This window comes from Saccopteryx bilineata, chromosome 8, assembly GCF_036850765.1.
Source record: "Saccopteryx bilineata isolate mSacBil1 chromosome 8, mSacBil1_pri_phased_curated, whole genome shotgun sequence".
Taxonomy (NCBI): Eukaryota; Metazoa; Chordata; class Mammalia; order Chiroptera; family Emballonuridae; genus Saccopteryx; species Saccopteryx bilineata.
In genome coordinates, this window is record NC_089497.1 from 28,798,071 (window position 1) to 28,823,208 (window position 25,138).

Here is a 25,138-nt window from a genome sequence, read left to right on the forward strand (position 1 = left end):
CGCTTGTCTGACTGATAAATATATTTATACTTAGTTATATGCCTTTCCCTTCTTTCCCAGCCACCCCATCCCCACCCCTTGCCTTTGATACGGAGGAGAGTATACTACAGAGTTCAAATGTGTGGGAAAATACAGATTGAGAAATCACAAAAATGACAGTTTACATCATTTGACAAAAATAGTAATACGTTACCAAATGGAAAATTCCATGAAATGACATGTTTACTCTGATCCGATGACTTACCTAAAAACAAGAGAGAGAAAGTGAGAACTTGGTATGCTGCTCAAACCCTTGATATACTAGATTTCATAAGAAATGGCAGGTATCTTAACAACTGTCCAAAACAAACAGCAGCTACACCAGGCCAGGAAGCGCCGACTCCTTCGGAGCGGTAGTTAACCTCAGAGAGGAAACGGCAGACGGAGTAAGAGCAAGGGGAGAGGAAGTGCTATCCACTTTCAAATCACTTGACTCTCACATAGACATATTTTAAAAGATCAATTTTGAAAATGTGGGCACATATGTGCATTAAAGGCCATAGCTAAGCTGTGGCGGTGTTAAGTATGCCACATTCTCTCCCAAGACCTCTGGTTACTGTCTTAACGAGAGACAGTCCAAGCTGCAAACTTTCAAATATCTTCTCCTCACATGACTCAAGAAAAAGGTGCCACTGTTTTAAGTGCCACTGTAATTTCCTCTGTTGATTTTCCTTCCCCCTTAACACTTAAGATGTTTTTGGTTATTTCCTTTTTTATTTTTCAAAGTGAACAGGGATGTCCGTGAAAGGTGCCAGATTAGTAACCTGGGGAATTAAGAGCTTGCTCTATCAAGAGAAAAGGCTCAGTAGAGTGGAGGTGACGAAAGCTTCCCCTATACTGTGCTCGCCTCTGTACGTTCGCTCTGACCCACGGTCACCTCAGCTCTCCAGTTTTCACGGCCCATTAATGTCTGATGCTTAGGTGGCTAAAGGGGCAGGCAATCTTGTTCTTGCTTTTAATGCTACCAGTATTACTGCCTCTGCTGGGAGCTCTAGCTTGCTCAGAGAAATTACGTGGAAATTTAGATTAGCTGCCATTGTGTTTCAGGACAACAGGAAAATAAGCAGAACTGAATGAAGATGAATCCTCTATTCTTAGTAATATTATAGGTTCGGTTAAAATCCATTAATTTCTTCAAGCAGGAGGCAGTCTTATTCTCATTCAGGGACACTTTAATGTTTAATAGAGCTCTTTTATTTTTCCTTTTCAGTCTACCAATAATCAGTCAATTAAAAATTTTTATTTATTTATTGATTTTAGCCAGTGAAGAAGGGAGACAGGGAGAGAAAGAGAGAGAGAGAGAGAGAAACAGCGATATGCTTCTGTATGTACACTGACCGGGGATCGAACCATCAACCTCTGTGCTTGGGGTGATGCTCTAACCAACCGAGCTATCTGGACAGGCAAACCAGTCAACTTTATTATCTATTAGGAACTATGGTAAAGTTTGGTGGATATTGAGGCTAAAATTATCGTTATGTAAGATCTGAAAATCACTATCAGCTATATAGAAAAAATATCTTTCTTATATTTATAGGTATACAGGTTTCTGAATTGTCTGATTATTCTGCAATTACTATTCATTAATTAATCTCTCCTATGCCCAGGGATCTATGAAATCACTTTGCTTCAACTAGTCAGATACCAACTACTTTGTGCTGGCACTCCCTGTGCGTACTGTGTATAGCTCTCCTCCCAAAACGTACGGGGCAAAGCAAAAACAGCAATCCTTTTCCTATCTAGAATGTATAACCAGATGGGAAGCAAAGTAACAAACACATGTAAAATATTAATGGAACAATGAAATACAACACTGAATGTTGCTAATAGACCAATAATTACTTAGCAATTATTTGGAAAGATCACAGAATTAATCCCACAGTTGCTCTGTCTTTGCCATTGTACTTCTTGTTTGTCAAAGACCAAAGTCTCTGCAGCAGAGTAGATTTCTATCTTGACCTAGCTAGCACTTCCTGTAATTTCTAATCTCTAGAAGTGTTGGAGAATGAGAACTGAGGGGCACCAAGGACTACAGCAAACACATGGTAACAATTAGATGCAGGGTGCCCTGGCTGCATCTCATATGGAAATCGTGGAAAATTTTAGCTTAGAAGCTTTGGCTGTTTTTTCCCTTTGCCCTGCACAGCCTTTATCAAGCGAGTCCTTATGGAATTAACACACATGGCACTGGCTCAAGTCAATGCTATTGCTGGCAGGGAGCTAATTGGGAAGGAGGGGTGGAGTACTTACCTTTATCAGGAAAAACTCTAACTTTGTGGAAAGACTCCCCCTCCCCCGTGCTTAAGCAGCTTTACTGAAAGACCAGAACCCAGATGTGAGAAAAGAGATCATCTGCAAGGTCAGCGGTGATTGATTATGATTATGTTGGTACGAAGATCAGGAAGGTAAAAAATATTATGACAACTTGGTAGATGAGAAAGGCAACTCCCTGTATATAGATCTCACGGTCAGGGTGTGCTGGGGAAACCAACTCCAATCCCTACTCCCAAGGGAGGTTTCCGCTTCCCAAACTGCAAGAAAATGAGAACCTGAAAACCTGCTCTGCAGTAACCAACGAGGGGGTGGTCATGAGAATATGCTCACCAGAAGATACCAGCTGGTATCTACCTCTACTCTGTGGCCAACTCTGGCCGAATTCCTGCTGCCACCAGATGAAATGTATTTTTCCCAAGAGCCCGGTAGTCCCATATTACAGTTCGCAACAATGGTACTCAAAGCCACGAGGCCCATTTTGCTTATACACACTCCCGCTTCCATCAGCGAGGCCCTTGTCGGACTCAAGGCGCTTTGGAGGGTGGCCTTCATTGCAACCAGAACAAAATCTCTACATATTCCGGGCCAACTGTGGGCCTTCCTGGGCCTCAGACACTCAAAGAGCGAGTTTTGCCTCTGTCTTCTTCACTGCACATTTATCTCTTCTGGATTCCCCTGACTGGACTTCCGTGTCCTTCAGGATTTGGTGGCTCTCATTGCATCACCTTTTCATGGTGAGAGATATACAAGCATGGATTTCCAGAATTTGATGTTTCATATAAAATGCATCAAGTGAACATGAAAAAAAAATCAGTTTTATGGACATGTCACTAAGGGTCTGCTCCACATTGTTTTCTAGTCAAATAAAAATTTTAGGCAAGGAGATATATTGATCTCACTGAATACAAGACAAAAACACTAAATCTGAGAGACTCAAATCCTTGGTTCTCACGCTCATAAAGAGAAAACAGGAAAAGTAATGAAGTCCTTTAGAACAAAAACAGAAAACAAAACACACAAAAAAATGGCAGGTGATTTCCCATCTTCTTTCCATTTCAAATACCTGTCAATATGCTAATCAATGCCAAGGACACAAGAAACAGAAAGTCAGGGGAAATTACAGTCCATGAGATGGGATAAATCTCACATAAAAAAAAAAAAATAAGCCAAGTAACACACTAAGTAATACTGAAAGAGTTGTGGGGATGAATATGGTCAGATTTTGGACAAAGAACACATAAAATGAGACCATACAAAAATACTTGAAAATTAAAAGAAAAAAAAATTGAGCAATTTTTTAAAAATAGCTCAATTTTAAGAGCTTGCAGTGGTTCAGTAATCAAACCGGTCAAGACAATGCATCATGAGTCTACCAATCAAAAAAGCTTGCTTACTTTGGCTGACATGCTGCAATTACTACTTTGGTTATCTGATTCAAAATAGCGCCAGACACATTTGCTCTTAGCTTTAATTTCCTAACCTAAGTAGCAAATTCTAGGAGTCACTCACGACGCTTAGTGCTGAGTGCGTCCCAAATCAGAATTTTCTTACGCGAAGAAAAGGGGCATGATAAGCAAGCTGGATTCTTATCATTGCGAAGCCTAGTTTTAATAATATAAAAATAAAAAGAGGAGAACAAACTTCCAGGATCTAAATGATGGCTTCCATGACTATGTAGAAGAATTCTTTTAAAGGAGCTTTTACAGCAGAAAATTATAGATGATACTTCGATGAAAAGGGATCAGAGACGAAATGGAACCTGATCCATCTGTGGCTAGTTGGAGGGATGGTGATGGGAAAGGAGGAAAGAAGTGAGTCGGTGAATGTACTCAAAGTACTTACGTAACAGTTCCTATCGTGAAGAAATTTAGATTCTTTAGGGAAATGACTTATACAAAGTTAATAATTCAAACCCAACAAAAACAAAGTTTTAATTAAAAGCCAAAAACATCAAATGAGGGCTGGGGGAGAGATGAGTTTAAATTAGTTTCTGAGGTTATCTCATCTGGGGCAGGGGAACTGGAGCCTGTCTCTCTTACCACCCCTACGCCTAGCACTCCCTAAATACACCCACGTGCCCTACAGTTCATAACTACAGCAGGTGGCTTTACCCAGAGGTCTAGGGCGAGGGCTTTCTGGTTTGAGGCTTTGCACTTTTTTGGAACCCAGAATCGTTGCCTCCCTCTTTTCTATAAAAAGAAATTCCATTTTCTATCAAACTGCCTTTTCCTTTTCTGCTATTCTCCGTTCTAGTCCGGGTGTATAAGGGTTGAAGAGCCGTACGTGTATAAGGGTTGCAGTGGGTACGGGAATGAATGAGACAGCGCGGACCTGTGGCCGAGCTCTGTGGATAGGAAGCAGCTGCTCTCGGAGGCAAGCAGAAGAGAGGGTCTGGATCTTCAAAGCCAAGGAGAGCTTTTCCCTGTGTTCTTCCCTCCTTGCACCTCTCCCCCTTCATGGGAAATGATAGAAATCTCACAAAACACACACATAAAAATTCCTTCTCCTCAAGACATCCAAGTGTTTTTTATTTTTATTTTATTTATTACTATGGCTAACATCTTGCCTGTATCTTGCATTTAAAAATTTCTCCTAAGAGTTTCAAAAAAGATTTATAGATTTTCATTAAAGCAAACATGCCTGGCCATATTATATATGTATACAACTTAACTTTAGAATAAGAATTTGGTCTGTAAGAAAGGTTACTTTTCTAGAATTTGGCTTCTTATATCCCGTACACTTTTCCTGAACTAGTGGTTCTTAAATTTTAGGCTGCATAAGGTTCCTCAGGGGTGCTTATTAATATGCATATTCCTGAACCACATTTGATCATGGATTTATATTCAGTTAGCCTAGGGTGGGGCTCTGGAATCTACATTTTTAATAAACACCTAAGGGGATTCTTGTGCACATAAGTCACAGATACAGAGAACCCAGCATGAGAGCCTGTCCTAATCTAAGTGCCTTAGCCTCCAACCTTCAACCTCTCCAAGGCAGCCTGTTTCCTAGTGGCTGGAGTCAAGCAGTCTCCTGTAGTTCACTGAAGGGTGATTTAAAAATACAAAGTGAGTAATCGGAGAGAAGAAAAATGATCACCAACAGGATTTCACTTTTAAGAATGCAAGGTGTTATTAGCTACACAAATACAGGAAAGGGAGGTGCCCTTTAACTCCACTTCCTTGAATATGATAAGGTTTGGTGTTATGAATGACTTGGTTTCTCTATTCATGAGAATTGAACCATTTCTGGCCCTGTAGTTATTTATGCTGACTTCTGGCACTCTCTTCTCCAACCCAGTGACAGCGGGGCAGAGCCAGCCTGGATTTCCCAAACTGAGAGCAAATTAGAACCTAACTACTTAGAAAAGTAATAACCACATGAAACCCGCTCTGCAATGGGGGTGAGGCCACAAGAAGCTGCTTCTCAGAGACGAGGCTGGATCTTCCCACCAGCAGCACAGAGGGGATCTCGGAAAAGCTCAGAAGCCAGAATACTTCTTGATACCACCTTGTGCTCTGCTGTTAACCTCCAAGTCCTACCTTTTAGGTACTGTTGTCACCCATTCCTGGCTCTCAGAGCTTCGTTCCCAGACCTCGTGCCCTCTCTTCCTGCTGCCCTTTTCTTTTCTTTTTTTTTTTTTTGTATTTTTTGAAGCTAGAAATGGGGAGAGACAGACTCCCTCATGCGCCCGACCGGGATCCACCACCCGGCACGCCCACCAGGGGTGACGCTCTGCCCACCAGGGGGCGATGCTCTGCCCCTCCGGGGCATCGCTCTGTCGCGACCAGAGCCACTCTAGTGCCTGGGGCAGAGGCCAAGGAGCCATCCCCAGCGCCCGGGCCATCTTTGCTCCAATGGAGCCTCGGCTGCGGGAAGGGAAGAGAGAGACAGAGAGAAAGGAGAGGGGGAGGGGTGGAGAAGCAGATGGGCGCTTCTCCTGTGTGCCCTGGCCGGGAATCGAACCCGGGACTTCTGGACGCCAGGCCGACACTCTACCACTGAGCCAACCGGCCAGGGTGCTGCCCCTTTCTTCGATGCATCATATTCTGCTGATTACTCCGATCTGACATAAGATGATGCTTCACATCTTGTATCGTGCTTCTGACCTTCTGATGGGTCACGGCTATTTTCTCAAAGGTCACCAGTGGCTAAATTCAATGGGGTTTTCTTAATCCCCCTCTCTTTCCACCACTGTTGGGGGACCCTATCACACTTTCCTTCTCTTGGTTCTCCTCCCTTGGTTTCAGTGGTAACACAGTTCTCTTACGAACACAGTGAGTATTTGATCTGCTTGGTATCAATCCTTCCAACCTGGCACAACAAATAGAAAATGGAAGATATATTATATATACCTATGTACATAATGAGCCCAAGATTATCAGTTCAACCTAAACAAGAAGTCTCTGTCAACCAATATCAACTTACAGGCTATATTTTACTAGGAGTTTAGATTTTTGAAAGAACATATAAACAAAAATAACTCAAGTTGTGTCAAAATTACCTTGAAAATCCCTTAGGAAGGCCCCGTGCTGGAAGCCAGCATACAATCTCTCAGTAGGCCAAACCCGGGTGGGCTTCTCCTCTGGTATTATATAGATTCTTATGTCTTTGGTTGAATACAAGATGAAACAGTTGACTTGTGTTTAGGATGCATGTTGTACAAAATAGCACTGTGAGCAAGTCAGGGTGGCCACCCTGAGGGAGAACATGGAACAGACAGGCCTGAGAAAAGTCAATACCTGTCTATCTCAGGTTCTCTATGAGCACAGGCTCATTGAATATTATCTCGACAGATGTATCTGCACAGTGTAAATTGTTATTCTTTTTATACGCATTTGCTGAGCAGTGTAGTTGAATTCATGCAAATATGTGTTCATATGATGCAGATCCACCAAAGAATAGATATATTTGAGCCTATTCTCTTGACTTGTGGTATCCCAATGATAAACAAAGAACAGAGGCAGAGGCTATATCAAGTATGAAGATCAACTTGAGAGAATTGGGTATTTTTCTTGCAAAAGTTCCTTGAGTATGTAAACCAAAGGCACTTGTGATGTAGTGGAAAAAACATTGTACTTGGTGTCAAAAGACAAGGATTCCAATCCAAATTTTGACATATATTTGTTAAGTGAACTGGGCCAGTGTCCTCACCTGTAAAATGGGTACAAGTAGAACTGCTTTGCTTTGAGGTACACAATAAGTGCATGTAAAAGCACGGAAAGCAGGCACCGTATCCTCTGACTTATACAGGTTTGTTCACTGTCAATTTGTCAAACGGAAGCTGAGAGACAACACAGCCATGTCAGGAAGAAAGCTATCGGCGTCGACACTGCAGGGCACATAGTAGGTGCTATGTAAGTACTTGCTGAACTAAGTTGAGAGAGACGTCAAGCTGATTTGACCAAGTCAGTATGTAATTTGCTTGTTCTAACTGTCCTTTATTTTCTCCACATGGTCATTGGTACAAAGTCCTCTTACAGCTTCATAAACATGGGCTTAAAACAAAAGTGCTTCTAATCAGATTTGGCAAGAAAAGGAGAGAAACATAGGGTGAGGTAAGTGTGAGATTACAGTGCTGAACAACAGGGATGGCAGAGCGTCAGCGCATGAGTCACACAGACACCGAGCAGGACACAGCCAGAGATAATTCGCAGGTAACCGCTGCACGAGCCATTACGTCATCCCTCCTCTGCCCTTTCTTCATCAATCATGTCGCCTGGACTCTGATGCAACCCAGCAAGAATGTCTGATTTGCAGACAGCAGAGAGAGTCTCAGATCACACGCATACTTATCAGAGAAAGCAGTATGAACCCACAGTAAAGTTTCTGGTATTTCTTTTCGTTTAAATCATGTTTTTAGAGGGGAAGTCTTCTGGGTGGAATGTGTAACTTTAGATTAAGCCATCTGGTCTGAAGGCCTAAAAAACTAGGATTCATCATTTTGGACAAGTCAGTCCAGGTCTATAGGCCCTTTCCATATCTGTACGATTAGATGATCTTCAAGGTCCCTTCTAAATCTGCAATGCCAGCATTAAAACCTCAGGCCAGTCACACCTATACAATGGGACAAATATTTAGTTATAAGTCAGGCACAAAATTACCTTTATTTATTTTCAGCTTCATAGGCCATTCAAATTCTGACTACCCACCATTCTCTCCTTGAATTAGTACTAGGAGAGTGTGTAATTGTGTATGAAGCTTGTGAGAGCAAGGAAAACGTGGCAGATAGGAATTGGTGGCTCTAGAAAATGTGAATGCTCACACCAGAAATTATGGTGAAACTTTAAATTATATAAGCTTAAGAGCAAATACTCATCAGGAGATATAATGTATGAACAGTTATTTTTTATAGGGGTAATGTTTGAACAAGGAGTTGCAAGGGATGTAGAAAGAAAGGGGGAGGGGAGGATGAGGTTGGTCCAACCTCCAAATCATTTATAACTTAAGAGGGATGCTGGAACCCTAACTCTAAACCAGACTCAGGGCCAGTCTGTACAGGATTTACCCAAGAGATAACAGCTGGTGAGCCCATACAGCACAAGCTGCAGAAGGAGCCATTACTGGGGACCAACATGGGGCGAAGAGGGGGTGGTCGGTCCGACAAGCCTGTCCTGCCGTAACACCGTCATGCTTCCCCTCTGTCACCGCACCACATCTGTCCAAGGCTGGTCAGTGCAAACACTCAGAGACCTGAACGCTGGAAGATCTGCACTGGAAATCCCCAGAGGGGAATTTCCAACAAACCTGGGGTTGGGGTGAAACAGGCAAGCCCAGTGGAGATGAAAACTAAATGCCGTGTGGTGTTTTTCTCACAGCTAACACTGTGTGGGGTCCTCTATCATGCATGCTGAGCAGTTGTGGGAGGAGGGGTCACCCCAATGCACCTGGAGCAACATTCAGAAAGGTGCCCAGCCCTTTAATTGTTCAACCAAATGATTTATGAAGGTTGGCAGCAAAGACAGGGCAGACTGGTTTAAATTCAAAGGATCCAACCTACAGGTATTCTAAAAACCTTGGCCACATCTGTAATGAGTACCGCTCCCCTTGGGAGGGGAGAGAATAGAAAGGGAGAAGACGTGACCTGCCTAACAGGAAGGTAGGACCCGGCTAGATGGAGCACGTCCCTCCCTGCTGCCCCACCCCCTCACTCACCAATGCTCTGCCAGACTGCCGTCCCAGGAAGGGCAAACAGGTATGCGCCATCCACTCTTCCTATTACTAGAACTAAAACCCCAGAACCATCAACACGTGCTCATCCACTGGGCTCGGTTAGTTTGTTCCGATTGGCTACTGATGGTATAATCTTTCTGATCAACCAGAGCAGAAATCAGCTAACTTTCCCCCTAAAGAACCAGAGAGCAAATATTTTAGACTTTGCGACCTATTTGGTCTCTGTCACTGTGACTGCTGCTGGGCTGAATCCGCAGAGGGGAGAAGGAGCGAAGAAAGCAAGTTTAAAGGGCAGGAAATGTGTACTTGCCTTGCTCCTCAGACAAGAATTTAAAAGAGAATCACAGAATGTGCTCAGTGGTTGATTCAATTCAAGAAATACTACTACATTGTAGTGCCAGAGACTGCCTACCCCTCTACTTCTCTAAAAAAAACCCCAAATCCTTTTTCTATCATTACAGCACAAAAGCAGCTATATATAATATGTAAATGAATGAACATAGTTGTTCTGCAATAAGATTTTCTTTACCAAAAAAAGGGTATGGGTTGGATTTGATAGGCACGGTTTGCTGACCTCTGAACTATATAGTTAGCATTTTTCCCAATGGCTGAACTGCTATAAAGTGAGAAGGTCCTACCAAATATTTAACCACTCAGGACAATTTAAATCTAATCTTCAATTTTGGGAATAGAACTATCCTCTAAAATAACTAACCTTCATTAATAATAGGTATGTTATGAAATCACTTTGGGGAAGTGTGTGTGTGTGCGTGTGTGTGTGTGTGTGTGTATAAAATACAGAGTAATTTAAAAAATTGAATACTTTCAAAAGTCTATCACACAGTAACTACATTATCTAAGGAGAATGTAGTTTGTATTAAATCATCAAGTTATCCTTACAGTGTCTAACCAGAGGGCAACTTGAGGCTTTAATTACATGTTTATATACAACACAGTTACCAAGCAGTTCATTTTATTTCCAGTGAGAGGAGGGGAGATAGAGAGACAGACTCCCTCATGCGACCAGGATCCACCCAGCAGCCCCCGTCTGGGGCCGATGCTCAAATCAGCCAAGCCACTGGCTGTGAGAGGAGAAGAGAGAGAGAAGGGGAGAGGGAGAGGAAGAAAAGCCGATGATCGCTTCTCATGTGTGCCCTGACTGGGAATTGAACCCGGGTCGTCTGCACGCTGGGCTGACGCTCTATCCCTAAGCCAAATGGCCAGGGCCAGTATTTGAATTTTTTATAAACATATATTTGTAAATAAAAAGTTTTTTGGGTTGTTTTTTTGTAGAGAAGTAGAGGGAGGGGTAGGCAGTCTCTAGCACTGCAATGTAGTAGTATTTCTTGAATTGAATCAACCACTGAGCACATTCTGTGATTCTCTTTTAAATTCTTGTCTGAGGAGAAAGGCAAGTACACATTTCTTGCCCTTTAAACTTGCTTTCTTTTTGCCTGACCGGGCGGTGGCGCAGTGGATAGAGTGTCGGACTGGGATGCGGAAGACCCAGGTTCGAGACCCCAAGGTTGCCAGCTTGAGCGTGGGCTCATCTGGTTTGAGCAAAAGCTCACCAGCTTGGACCCAAGGTCGCTGGCTCGAGCAAGGGGTTAGTCGGTCTGCTGAAGGCCCACGGTCAAGGCACATATGAGAAAGCAATCAATGAACAACTAAGGTGTCGCAACACACAACAAAAAACTAATGATTGATGCTTCTCATCTCTCCGTTCCTGTCTGTCTGTCCCTGTCTATTCCTCTCTCTGACTCTCTCTCTGTCTCGGTATAAATAAATAAATAAATAAACAAACAAACTTGCTTTCTTTTAGCTCCTTCTCCCCTCTGTGGACTCAGCCCAGCAGCAGTCACATCTTCCTAGAGCTGTCGTTCACATTCACCCAACAGTAGATGACTAGAAATACGTTATAAAGTTCCTAATCAGGTAGTAGTGACAGAGAAGAACTAAGAAAAACAAATAACTGTACAAATTATTTTCAGATTGTGGTAGATGCTCTCAGTGATTAGGTGACGGTGGGGGCCCTACTGGGAAGGTGACATTTAGGTGGAGACCTGAAGGATAAGAGGGTGGCAATCTTTTGAAGTAAATTCCAGGCTAAGGACAAGGTTTTCTGGTCTTGACTCTAAGCCAGTGTGTTTAGGTTACACATTAAAATCAACTAGGGCACTTATAAAAATACCCATGCCTGGCCTGACCAGGCGGTGGCGCAGTGGATAGAGCGTCAGACTGGGATGCGGAAGGACCCAGGTTCGAGACCCCAGGATACCCAGCTTGAGTGTGGGCTCATCTGGTTTGAGCAAAAAAGCTCACTAGCATGGAACCAAGGTCACTGGCTCAAGCAGGGGGTTACTCGGTCTGCTGAAGGCCCGCGGTCATGGCACATATGAGAAAGCAATCAATGAACAACTAAGGTGTCGCAACAAAAAACTGACGATTGATGCTTCTCATCTCTCTCCGTTCCTGTCTGTCTGTCCCTATCTATCCCTCTCTCTGACTCACCCTCTGTCCCTGTAAAAAATAAAAAAAATAAAAAAAAATTAAAAAATACCCATGCCTGCGCCTGCAGCAGGCCAGCAGCTCTCCAGAGCTGAAGTCTGATACTGCTTTTCCTTTTTTGTTTTTTTAAAGCCAGGACTGAGAAACAATGTTATAGAGTCTAGACACTTTTTATATCAGCATGAACAGAAGCTTTCAGAGATTAGAGGAATTGCACTATAGGTGAAACTAAACTATGAAGTTTTAGAATGGTGTGGGGCTTTTTCTGTTTTAATCCAGTAAGATTAAGAGGATGTATTGTTCGGTGATGTGATGAGGCCCTGGGAACTCTTCCCTCACCATTAAGAGACCACAGAAACACACAGATCTTTTAATTGGGACCTTTTGCCTGAGCCTCTGGCAAGCTGTACAGCAAATGAACCATCAAGTGACAGACTTCTTTGATGTGTTTCGCAAAGGGCTGACTGAAAAGGCGAGACCCTGAGCTCCTCCTTGAAGGCTAACAGATTCAAAACTTGCTGAACCACAAAGAGAGGCTCCCAAGGCAAGGATTTAGCCTATTCAGTACAAGAATATACAAGTTTTCATATTTATATACCCCCATCCACCCAACTCTAAAGTTGGTAACAGATAACAAGGGAAGCCAAGAACCACTGGAATTTGTCAATAATATTCCAAATATTTTCAGACAGCTCTTGCAGATTCTTTTCGCTCACCCATTCATCCATCTAACATATACCTACCACTGCACACCTACTCTGTGATTTGCACTGTGGTGCAGGGGATACACAGGCCTCCTATTCCAGTGGGAGGGAAATACAAGTAGTGGTCACAATCGAATGCGTGTGCAAGGAGACAGCGCTCCTCTTCTCTGTGTTCTCTGTGCCTTGCACTCTCTTGTACACTTATCACACTTTCTATGATATGCTTAAATCTTTTCTCAACTAGAAGTCCTTAAAAAATAAAGACTGTTTACTCTGTATCCTTAATACCAAATATAATTAATGGCATAAGGCAGGCATTCAACAACTGTAAACTGAATCGAATAAAAGATACACATGAGGAATATGGATGTCCAGTGGAAGAAGTGCCAATGGGAGCCAGGAACGGCTTCACAGAGGGGTGACACCTGAGATGCATCTTAAAGGATGAACCGAAAATCTCCTGGAGGGGGCTCCTAGGGGGTGTGTTTGGACTTTGTCCCAAAGGCAGTGAAGAGTTATTCCAAGTTTCCAAGCTGAAGAAAAAGTTGGCATTATAGAATCATATTCGAGTTTAAGAATCATCTCTGGAAGCATTGTGAGAAGTGAGTGAGAGGGCAGGAGAGCAGGAGGACAGGAGGCAGGGAGGGTGAAGAAACAGGCCGGCACAGTGGAGCTGTTAGCAAAGACGGATCCAGAGCAGCTGAGGGTGTGCCGTGCACTGGCAGCACACAGCTGCTGGACTTCATGGCAGGCGTGCCGTGTGCCCATCTCACTTCTGAGTTCATCTCTTTTTCTTGTGCTCACTTCTATTTAGGCCAGACTCCTTCCTTTACTATCACTGTGAGAAATCATTCTGTACTGTCCTTTTATAGGGATTGTTAAGATAACTTAAATCTTTTGTAAAACAAGGTCTAGACATATACAGAGCAATCAATTAAGATACACTGGTCATCTGACTGGGCGGTGGTGCAGTGGATAGAGCGTCGGACTGCGATGCAGAGGACCCAGGTTCGAGACATTGAGGTTGCCAGCTTGAGCGCGGGCTCATCTGGTTTGAGCAAAAAAGCTCACCAGCTTGGACCCAAGGCCCCTGGCTCGAGCAAGGGGTTACTTAGTCTGCTGAAGGCCCGTGGTCAAGGCACATATGAGAAAGCAATCAATGAACAATTAAGGTGTTGCAATGCGCAACAAAAAACTGATTATTGATGCTCCTCATCTCTCTCCGTTCCTGTCTGTCCCTGTCTATTCCTCTCTCTGACTCTCTCTTTGTCTCTGTAAAAAAAAAACAAAAAAGAAAAGAAGATACACCAGTCAAGGGAGAAATGTTAGTTTTCTACAAGGATGACAGAATTAGTGGGGCCATTAGCAAAAGCATGAACTGGTCTAGGAGAGTTCTGGTTTGGGAGGAGACACAGTAGTCCTCTCGATCAGCGGGGAGTATGTTCCAAGGCCCCAGTGGACGCCTGAAATTTCGTATAGTACCAAACCCAATATTTACTGTTTTTTTCTATACATATTTGTCTATGTAAAGTTTAATTTATAAATTAGACTAAGAGAGTAACAGCAATAAATAGTAATGAAATAGGACAATTATACTAATATACTGTAATAAAAGTTATGCGAGTGAAGTCTCTCCTAAAATATCTCATTGCATTATATTCACCTTTTCACTTAAAATAAGCACTTTATGGTGTCTTTTTGGCATAGCCAAATGGCTGGCACCCCCACTCTTTCACTTTGGGGCCACTGCCCAGTAAAGTAAGGGTTACTTGAGCACGAGCACTGTGAGGCTGCACTAGCCAATCTGATAGCGGAGATATGGCTACTAAGTAGTTAACGGGAAGAAAGCACATACGAGGTATACCAGCTGGACGAAGGGATGACTGAGTCACAGGGTAGTGTGAGATTTCATTGTGCTACTCTCAATACTGCACAATTTTAAGCTTATGGATTGGTTTATTTCTGGAGTTTTCCATTTAATATTTTCAGACCACGGTTGATGGCAGTAACTTCAACCGTGGATAAGGGAAGACTACTCAAATGAGTTCCATTTGGGCATTCAAGCGCAGCTGGCTAGAAATCAGCAGGAAATAATGACCGAAGCTCAGAAAGTGTGAGACACAGGTTTGGGAATTGGCAGAACATACGTCATTGCTGAAGCCATTGGTGTGCCGTTAAACTAGCTTTCAGAGAAAAACACTCCGTCCCCCTCCGCATTTGTAACATTTGCTGATTCCCATGGCATAAATACCCCCACCTTGGCCAATTTAAAGCTACCAACATGACAGTCATTGAACAAAGGGCTGAGAACAGATGTGCACAACTGGTTCTCAGAAGCTGGCTCCAACATACCCCTGGCAGAAGCCAAGGATGAACAGAATTCTGCAGGGATAAAATTAAGAGCAAGATTAAAGCCCTGCGAAGTATTTAAGAGAGAGACAGAAGATGAGCCAGCAAAGGGGCTTAAGAAAAAGCAATCAGACAGGAAGGGAGAGAACGGGGCCAAACGGGGTCACAGAAGGTTAGGGATGAAAACACTGACGGTGGGTTGAGTAGTCTCTAGGGTTAAATGTTGTTGAAAGGTGATATAAGATAAACAAGGGTAGAAAAGTGTCCAGTGGGTGTGACTACAAGGATTCTGGAAGTGACCTGTGAAGCAAAAGCCCAAGTGTGGACCGAGGAATGGAGGGGAGGGCGAGATGGCAGCTCGTACAGGAGGACCGGAAGAGGCCGCAGGAGAACCTGGGTGCGAGGGGATGAAGGGAGGCTCAGGAAGCCTTATCCTTCCCCCACTGGTTGGAACGGAAAAGTCTGAGCATGTTTTTAGTTTGAGAGGAAGAAGATAGTGGAAATGAAAAAGGCTGAAGACACACAGGACAGAGGACCAACCTGAAGGTGTCCGTCCTAGAGTAAATCAGCAATAATGGAATTAAGAATATAGATTATAGATAAAGGGAATTGACCTTGGGTAAGATAAAGAACTCTTCTCTCTCTGGAAATGGATACCAAGTGATTACTAGGAAGGATAAGAGTTCTGAGTTTCATATTTCTTTAATTAGCCTAAAGAAATCTTCGTAAGTTATGTGATCAAAAGCCTTTCGAAAGATAAAATAAGAGGATGATCAAAGTCCACACAAGCTAGAAGATAACTAAACTCTACGAAACTGTAAATAGGCTGCATTTTTTTCTCCTAGAAAAGTAGTATGGCTCAGAAGTCCTACTTCCCTTGTAAACTGTGTTTGGTAAATGCCTAATCCAAAATGTGTACATTCACTAGATATGTGATATATATATGAATATATTGGATATGTTATATATACTATAGATACGTATACAGGGGGTACTCAGGTTACAACAGTTTTGACATATGACACTTTGAGTTTATGACACTCACTCCCATAAAAACTTAAAAAAAATTGAGATGTGAGTGTTGCAACTTACGCTGTTAGCATCATACTTCCAGACTACATGTGAGAACCAGTTTGGCTGCACGTGGTGGAAGGATACACAGTATTGTTTTTTGAGGCTTAGTTGTGTTGTTACCTTCTAGATGATGGTTTTACAACTGTGTTAGCATAGGTAATGACTTAGGCTATGGAATGTTTCGACTTACAACAAAACTTTGGTTACATCACTGTCTTAGGACTGGAACTGCATCATAACCTGAGGACCCTGTGTCTCCTCCACGTTCATAGAATGTGTTGATACATATATATTTAAAAACAGGCAAATGGATTAAAACTATCCTATATAAAGATGTTTTCAATGGGCCACCATTGAAGCATTAGAAGTAAGTACTTCTAGATCTAAAATAGGGATATCTAGCCTGACTGGTGGTGGCACAGTGGATAGAGTGTCGACCCAGGATGCTGAGGTCCCAGTTTCAAAACCCTGAGATTTCTGGCTTGAGCGTGGGCTAATCTGGCTTAACTGTGGGGTCATCAGTTTGAGTGTGGGGTCAACTGACGTTATCCAATGGTCACTGGCTTGAGCCCAAGGTCACTGGCTTGAGCAAGGTATCATCGCTCAGCTGGAGAAGGCATGCATGAAAAGCAATCAATGGACAACTACAAGTTGATGCTTCTCATCTCTTTCCCTTCCTGTCTCTCTCTTGCTAATAAATAAATAAATAAATAAATAAGGATATCTGGAGTAGATTGATCCTTAACAAGTATGTATTATTTTATGAAATGACGTAATTTTTCAGACAGCAACAGCTTGTTTAGATTAAATATTCTTTCAGTAATGCAATATAATTCTGAATTCCCATACAAGACTAACTAGTTTCAACTCTACATTTTAGCAAGAGCCTAAAATGAGTCTTCTGAAAGATTTTATTGAATTTGATCTTGATTCTTCACATGGAAAGCCTGAGCTCACATTTTCAAAGCAATTTTGCTTATAAGACAGTATATGTCATTGACATTGTAGTAAGGCTTGTGTAATAAGAGAGTTACTTAGAAGTCAGGTTGCCAGCCGGCCTGCGGTGGCACAGGGAATAGAGCGCCGACCTGGAACGTGAGGCCCCTGGTTGAAAACCCTGGGCTTGCCCGCCTGGTCAAGGCAGGTATGGGAAGCAACCGAGGAACAACTAAAGTGAAGCAACATGAGTTGGTACTTCTCCAGACATGCACTCTCTCTCTCTGTAAAATCAATAAATAAATGAAAAAAAAGTTAGGTTGCCAGATATTTAGTGTTTATGGGACATCAAAACTGTTATCTCATGCTATTCTTATTTTATCTTTTCATAAATACTCTCTTGTTTCATAGCTGTCTACAAACTTTATAACTGTTAACAAATCTACTCTATTATTCATTTCAAAGCAAGTGACAGTAGAAGTCATTAAAATTATTTGGAAGCACCTGTCTTATTTCCCTGTTATACGCCCCTTAGCCTCCTCCTCCCCCATCCATCTATTGTAAGAACTGAATTGGGCCGTGCAACCTTGAAACACTTCCCTGGGTACTCAGATGTGAAGTTCAGACTGAGAGCCACTGGGGTGTAAGAAAGAACAATGAACTAGGAAGATCTAAACTCAAACCCTGGATTTGTCACTTAACACTGACATGTGATTCGTGTTCTCCATGATATAGTTGTGAGGATTAAATAAGATAAAACATGAAATCATGTATTTTTAACAATGGGAATCATTCTTAAACAATTATATTCTTAAATTTTTTTCTATGTTATTATATTCCTAAAAAATACGATTTATTCATAAAAAAATCTAACTGGGGACCCTGACGGTCTGAAGCCTTTGGTATATGTCTCTGCAAGTAAGTACCACATTCACAAATAGGTGGGTCTATGTGAAGAGGCCACACATTCCTAACGAGAACACCTCTCTTGAAATAAGACACCGGCTGCTTATTTGTAAATGAGCAGGGCTTTTTTGTTGCAAGACTAATATTAACTGGGTTATATTTAATGTGGGGCGGATGTTTTTCTTGGTTTTGCATCAGAAAAGATCCTGACCCCCAAATGTCCTTCGTCATTATGAAAATTCATAGACCAGATTATGTGTGACGTTTGCCATTTGGGGATACTTCTCAAGCACTCTTTTCTTCTAGACTCTCTGTCTTTTATATCTAATCAAAATTTAAGTGCCTGGAGGGAAGGGACATGCTTTATACTTTTTCCAACTCCTCCCTGCTCATACGAGTCAACAAATATTTGTTAGATAAAAATATGAAGGGAAATTAAGTGTTTGCTCACCATCACCACCACCACTGCTTCTTTCTGCAGTTCTAGAAAAGGTACTATCTTTTACAAACATGGTTGGATTTTTCTTCTGTTCTGTCTTTGGACACTGATGGGAAATGTGTTTTCAACTCTGGCTGTACATCAGAAACACACCAGGGAGCTTTGGAAAAATACTAATGTCAGGATATCACCCCCAAGATTCTCACTCAATTGGCTTTAAGTAAAGCATACACATGGATATTTGAAAAATGCTCTCCAGTAATTCTAATTGTAGTCAAGACTGAATATATAATAAATATTCAATAAATATGTGTTAATTTGATTTTAAGTTGAGAGGAGGTATGGTCAGAATTAGGGGGTTAAGCATTCAATGTTCACCTTGTGTCTAATGGTACCAGGTTCTCAGTATAAGCCTGGTGGGACAGTGACAGGTGGATGAATGAATCAATGTTAAGTTCTTTGATGTGCGTCATTCAGCTGTGGCTGCTGGTTCAGGTCCTGATACGGAAACACAATGCATAGCTCTGTCTTTGCCTTTCTCACCTCTCAGTGGAAATGCTGATGGGCTGGCACTTTCTGTTTTGTTCATGCCAGTAGTTCTAGGGCTTAAAGCGGTACCTGGCATATAATAGTAATCATGAGTTAAAAATAATATATATCACACAAACACGAATGCAAATAGAGAATTGTCAATATAATTCCTTTATGGGATTTTAAGACACTACCCTCTTAATTTCAATTCAGAAACAAAATACTGGCTTTATTGCTCTTGCTGAGTATAACTCTATCTTACACTAGTAAGCAGGTGCCAAGTGCTTTAGAACTAAAGGACTACTCCAGTTTCTTTATCCACCTAAGATCTTAGCATTGAGTATGGACAGCAATGAATTTTGGTAAAACGAGTCTGAATAAGTAAAGGTTTGTAATTTCCACTTTTCTTTCTATCGCATTAATGCCTAACTTTTAATAGTAACATACTGATAACATACTAGCATATTGAAATGATTACATTACTCTTTACACCTTAGCATTTTTCTGCAGAAGATATTAAAGAGACTGAACTGATGAATATTTTTTAAAAATTGCTTCTCTGGCCCTGGCCAGGTGGCTCAGGTGGTTAGAGCGCCCTCCTGATACTCCAAGGTTGCGGCTTTGGTCCCCTGTCAGGGCACATACAAGAATCGATCACTGAATGCTTAAGTAAGTGGAAGAACACATCTATGTTTCTCTCTCACTCCCAAGTCAATCAATAAAAATTAATAAAAAAAAAACTGCTTCCACAATTTTAAAATGCAGCAACAGGAGGACTAAGAGAACAGGGTCAGAGCATAGACCGAGCCATGAGTCCGAGAGCTGGGGTGAACTGGAAAAAGTGACCAAGACAGACGCCTGCAGTACTGGGGCTCCAGAAGAAGGGAGGCATAATAAATGGGTTATTACACAGAATGAAATGGACTGCTCTAGGGAATTTTATCCTGTTTCCTCCCCTGGCCCCCCAGGAAATGTGGTCAGGAGGCTCTAGGAAAGCAGAGCAGAACTCAGACCTGGAGCACATAAAGCAGAAATCAGAACACCTGGCTGTTAATTTCTAGAGACTCACTTTGAACTTTGTGAGTTATAAACCTCACTTAAACTGACAGTTCATTTATCTTTAAGAAGAGCATAATAATAATATTCACTTCATACAGTTGTTGCTAGATCCAAACAAGACAACGTATAAGGAAGCGCTCTATGCACTGTGAACCGCTAGATACATCTTGTTAGTTTAGACTGAAGAATTTGTTGAAAAAAAACAAAATCACTCCTATTTCTCCTTTGAGGTCCATGAGAAAATGTACCTGGCTCTAAAGGTATAAACACAGTTATACCAAATTTCCAACAATTTCATTACAAATATTTGGAAAAACAGAAAGTTTCCAATTTCTTGGTACTCTAAAGAAGTCTTAATAGAAACCAAGACAGCAGCCACGAGAATGAAGGCAGCTACCAGATTAAGGACGAAGGCAGAAACTGAGGAATGGAAGAACTGGTCCCAGGAAGAAATGGCCCACAGCGGGAGTTCAAGTGTCATCCTAAGAGGTGTTTCTGTGAAAAGAGAGGCAATCCGGACGATCTCACTCTTCCATGTTTGGAGGAAGCAAATAGAAGGGGTTAAACTTGTTTTTATTGTTTGTACCATCTAGCTGCTAGTCAGGACTGAACAAAAAACTAGGAACTTAGACTTTAGAAATGGTGTTTAAAACAAAGTTTTAATTATAAGAGAAACTCAGAAAATAGAAATTTAAGACTTTCTTAAAAAAAGAATGGTTTGAATTAAAATGAATGATCTCATAACAATTCCATTAGTATTATTAATTAATAATAAAATTAAAAACTTTTTGAAATAAAACAAAGGTAAAAACAAGATTTTTATGAAGTATGTATTGACAAACAATGAAAGGTACAGTTAGTTCATCTTCACAGTCTGCTAATACGAGTGCCTTTCCCCCCAACTTTAATTTGATTAGTAAAATATAGCTATTCCTCAGAAATAGAATAATGGTCTAGAAGAATGCTACCCTCGAAATCTTTTAAGAATCCAACAGGATGAGATTCACAGCTCTGTTTTAAAAGTATGGTATTATTGATTTCCAGATAAAGTTAATGAAATGCTTACTGCAAGAGTGTTATTTTTAAGTTAACAGAAGCATTTTTTGCTAACTTGCTCATTGGACATATGCATACAATTTAAAATGGAATTTCAAAATGCTTTTATTACATACACCCATAAGAAAATAACTGAGGTCTTGAACTATGTTAAACTCATTCTGATTTTGGATTCGTGATAATAACAGAACTCTCAGTCTTGTCAGATATGGGGCTGTTTTAATAAAGTTAAGGCCATAGGGTTCAAGCTTCTTTAGTTTACATCTCTCGCACATAAACAGTTCTTTGTACAGTCCCCCAATATATTCTTGCTCTCCCAACTAGATCTGGGTTTCTCAACTCTGGCACTATAGACATTTTGGGTTGGTTAATATTTGGTCTTGTACATCGCAGGATGTTGAACTGCATCCCTGGCTTGTACTTAGTAGATGCTATAGCACACACAACGCCAGTTGTGATAAACAAAATTGTCACCAGACATTGCCAGATGTGCCCTGGAGGGCTAAGGTGTCCTCTACTCAGGACCATTTAATGAGGGGAAGAATCATTCTCTTCCCTCGACTTGAAATCATGGGCCCATACCCATCACCGCTTCATTTTCTCTCTCTCTCTTTCCATTTGCAATCTGTGAGTCCTCCCTTTGTCAAACTAATATCTCATTAAGAAAATACAAACATACTAATCAACCAACCTCAAGTTCTGCAACTATATAGTTACTGTCCCCTGCGTTCACTTTCACTAGGAAACTGTTAAAAAGACTAACCTTTACCAGCATGTCTCAAACTGTGTGGTTAATCTATGACAGTGAGATACTTTTTTTATCTTTTTAAAGATACAAAACTCACCAAGCACACATATCATTATACTCCTTGCTTTATAAAATGGGATGCCTTTATAGCCATGGAATGAAGGGCCATATATTGAACAAAGCACACTTCATGAAAGACCACCGATTCCAAGATCTATCACCATCATTTGCAGACTGATGTGGGCATCACCATCACCCGGCAACCATCCTACTGATGTAAGTTATTCTTACATCTTATCATTTAAATACTGTGGGATATTTGGCTCTTATTAAAAGTAACTTTTTTTTTAAGTGAGAGAGTCAGAGAGGAAGAGAGATGAGCAGCATCAACCCGTAGTTGTCACACTTGAGCTGTTCATTGATTGCTTCTCATGTGCCTTGACCTGGGGGCTCCAGGCGAGCCACTGACCCCTTGCTCAAGCCGGTGGCCATGGGGTCATGTTTATGATCACACACTCAAGCCGGCAATCCCGGGCTCAAGCTAGTGAGCCCGGGCTCAAACCAGTGACCTCAGGATTTTGAACCAGGGTCCTCATGCTCTATCCACTGTGCCACCACCTGGTCAGGCAAAATAAAAATGATTTAAATATTCTACTTTGTGTCTTCTTATAAACTTAAAACCACACATGAAATTTTAATATCTTATAGCAATTAATTCATCTGTGAATTTTTTCTTGCTGCTGACTTTGGCAACCTGCATCTCCTGAGCTCCTATTAGTAGGAAAGCATCGTAATACAAATGTGTTCTGTGGTCACGCCAGCTTCAGCCTTCAATGTGCTTTAAGGATATATGCAACAGGACTTTAGAAATGGCCTTTGAAACAAAGCTTTTCTTATGATTATAAGAGAAACTCAGCAAGTTGAAGAGAAATTTCAGACTTATTTTAAAAAGCACAGTTTGGTTAGCTCACTTTCTAGAGATTTTTACCTTTCTAGAAAACCAATTCCATTTTTGGAGCTCTTTACATGTTCTAAAGCAGTGTTCCTCAACTTTTTCTTTTTTTTAAAGTCTGACCTCCTTAGGATTAATTTTTACTCAATCCTCTCTCTACTCTAATTAATCCAAGTATTACTAAGCTTTACTTTTGGTAGTCTATGTCTTATAAAGAAAAAGACATACTAAATATGCTATGTCTAACTATGTCTGTCCTTCATCCCCACCCCTATACCTTCCTCGTGGTACACCTTTTAAATAATTATATTTAACAAGATTTCTCTTGTTCCCACTAAATCTTTTCTGCCAAGAGCAATGTCCTCAATTTATTTATTTAACACTGGAATCCCAGTTGTCCTAATGACTTATCACTGTGGTCACCTCCTTGTTAATATCCCTTTTAAAATATAGCACCCAGATCTAAATGCATTATTTCATATGTGCTAGAACAGTGGTCCCCAATCCCCGGGCCACGGACCGGTACTGGTCCATGGGCCATTTGGTACCAGTCTGCAGAGAAAGAATAAATAACTTACATTATTTCCGTTTTATTTATATTTAAGTCTGAACGATGTTTTATTTGAAAAAAAATGACCAGATTCCCTCTGTTACATCCGTCTAAGACTCACTCTTGATGCTTGTCTTGGTCACGTGATACATTTATCTGCCCCACCCTAAAGGCTGGTCCGTGAAAATATTTTCTGACATTAAACCGGTTCATGGCCTAAAAAAGGTTGGGGACTACTGTGCTAGAATATTGAGACTATTTCAACTTTTACTGTTTACACTGAGCTTTGGGCTGGTATTTGGTGACACAGAATACCCTCAATAAATATCAGCTGTACACAAGTTTCTTGATTTTATCATATACTTAGCATAGCTTCTCAATCAGGCAGGATTCTAAATTTAAAAAAAGGTATTCCTATTACTACGACACAACTCCTTCCCTTCTACATGCTGGGATCCTTTTCCCATTGTGGTTAATGTGGTTGGCCAGAGAGGAGGCTTATTAGTTTATTTGGCAAAGGTAGTTATTCTTCCTTAAAAAAATCTGAAGGAGAAATCTGCTTTTATTTTTTTTTTAATTTTTAAAAACTTTATTTATTGATTTGAGAGAGAGAGGAAGGGTGAGAGAGGCAGACAGAAACATCAGTCCGTTTCTGTATGTGTCCTGACCACTGATGGAGCAGGCAACCTTTGCAGATCAGGACAACATTCTAACCAGCTGGGCCGTCCGGCCAAGCTGAGGAGGGAAATTCTTGGCAAAGGTCCTCTGAGAACAGAAGCCCCTGGCAGTGTGCAGAATGACTTACAGTGACCAGAGATAGAGGACAACTGACCACATCAGAAAGCGGGTGCAAGCGATAGTATTTCACAGACCTTCTGAGTTCACAACAAAGTTATCCAGGGTTCCTGAGCTCATGCAGACTGACTGGTGCCTTCTGTCTCCGCTCGGCCATTATCTGTCATAATAAATGGTTAAATGCTAAAAATATATTATGGGTTCTCATTCTTGGCTCTAGATTACTTGTGGAGAAGACAAAATATAGTCTTTAATTTATTTTGACAAGACATCCTACATAATAAGTAAACGAATTACTACTAGTAAATTGTATGCATTTTGTGGCTCACAATAATCACATTCCAATTTCACTTTTAAAAAGTCTGCTTACTTCAATTATGATGAACTACCAGAAATATGGATCAATTATTTGACACCTAAACATTTAGAAGAACTGATTTACTTTAACTCTGTTTAATACCTACACACCCATCATTTTAATGCTAATTAACATATCACAGAAGTTAAGAAGAGATCAAGGAACAAAACAATAAGAGAACACCTGTTAAGTAACTGATTTTTGTCATGTGATGTAGGATTTGTTCCTCTCTTGGCTGTCCTTCAGCCTCTTTCAGACCAAACCCATGTTCTCGCTACTTTTGGCAAGTTATTCTACATTCTGAAATCACTCCATCAGATGGTTTATTCTCCTTTGCTTTTGTCCTCTGGTTTTACTGTCCTTAGTAACTATGGTAGAGTCATATGGAATATTGGTTTGAACAGCTGGGAATGAAGATTTTAGGTGAACAATGTGATGCTTTATTTTCGCTACATCAATGCTAAAGATATCTTTCCTGGCTACTTCAGTAATACAGATAAGTTAGAGAACAATGTTCTTGAGAAATTATTTTCAAAAGGCACGGAAAAGCCTGACCAGGCGGTGGTGCAGTGGGTAGAACGTCAGACTGGGATGCGAAAGACCCAGGTTTGAGACCCCGAGGTTGCCAGCTTGAGCGCAGGCTCATCTGGTTTGAGCAAAGCTCACCAGCTTGGACCCAAGGTCGCTGGC

General features: G+C 41.3%; 2 protein-coding genes across 7 annotated transcripts in view; one reads left to right on the forward strand and one right to left on the reverse strand.

Annotated features, from left to right (window-relative positions):
• Positions 1-25,138, reverse strand: part of CMSS1 (cms1 ribosomal small subunit homolog) — a 430,962-nt gene that overhangs the window by 210,139 nt on the left and 195,685 nt on the right. The window contains exon 2 of one of the 5 annotated variants that reach the window (XM_066241795.1): positions 194-244. The exons of the other annotated variants lie outside the window; for them this stretch is intronic. Within the exon in view, the coding sequence (XP_066097892.1) occupies positions 194-244 (51 nt within the window). The remainder of the gene's footprint in view (positions 1-193; positions 245-25,138) is intronic. 5 annotated transcript variants of the gene reach the window in all.
• The window catches only part of FILIP1L (filamin A interacting protein 1 like), a 327,587-nt gene that overhangs the window by 112,705 nt on the left and 189,744 nt on the right, over positions 1-25,138 (forward strand). The gene's annotated exons all lie outside the window — the stretch shown is intronic.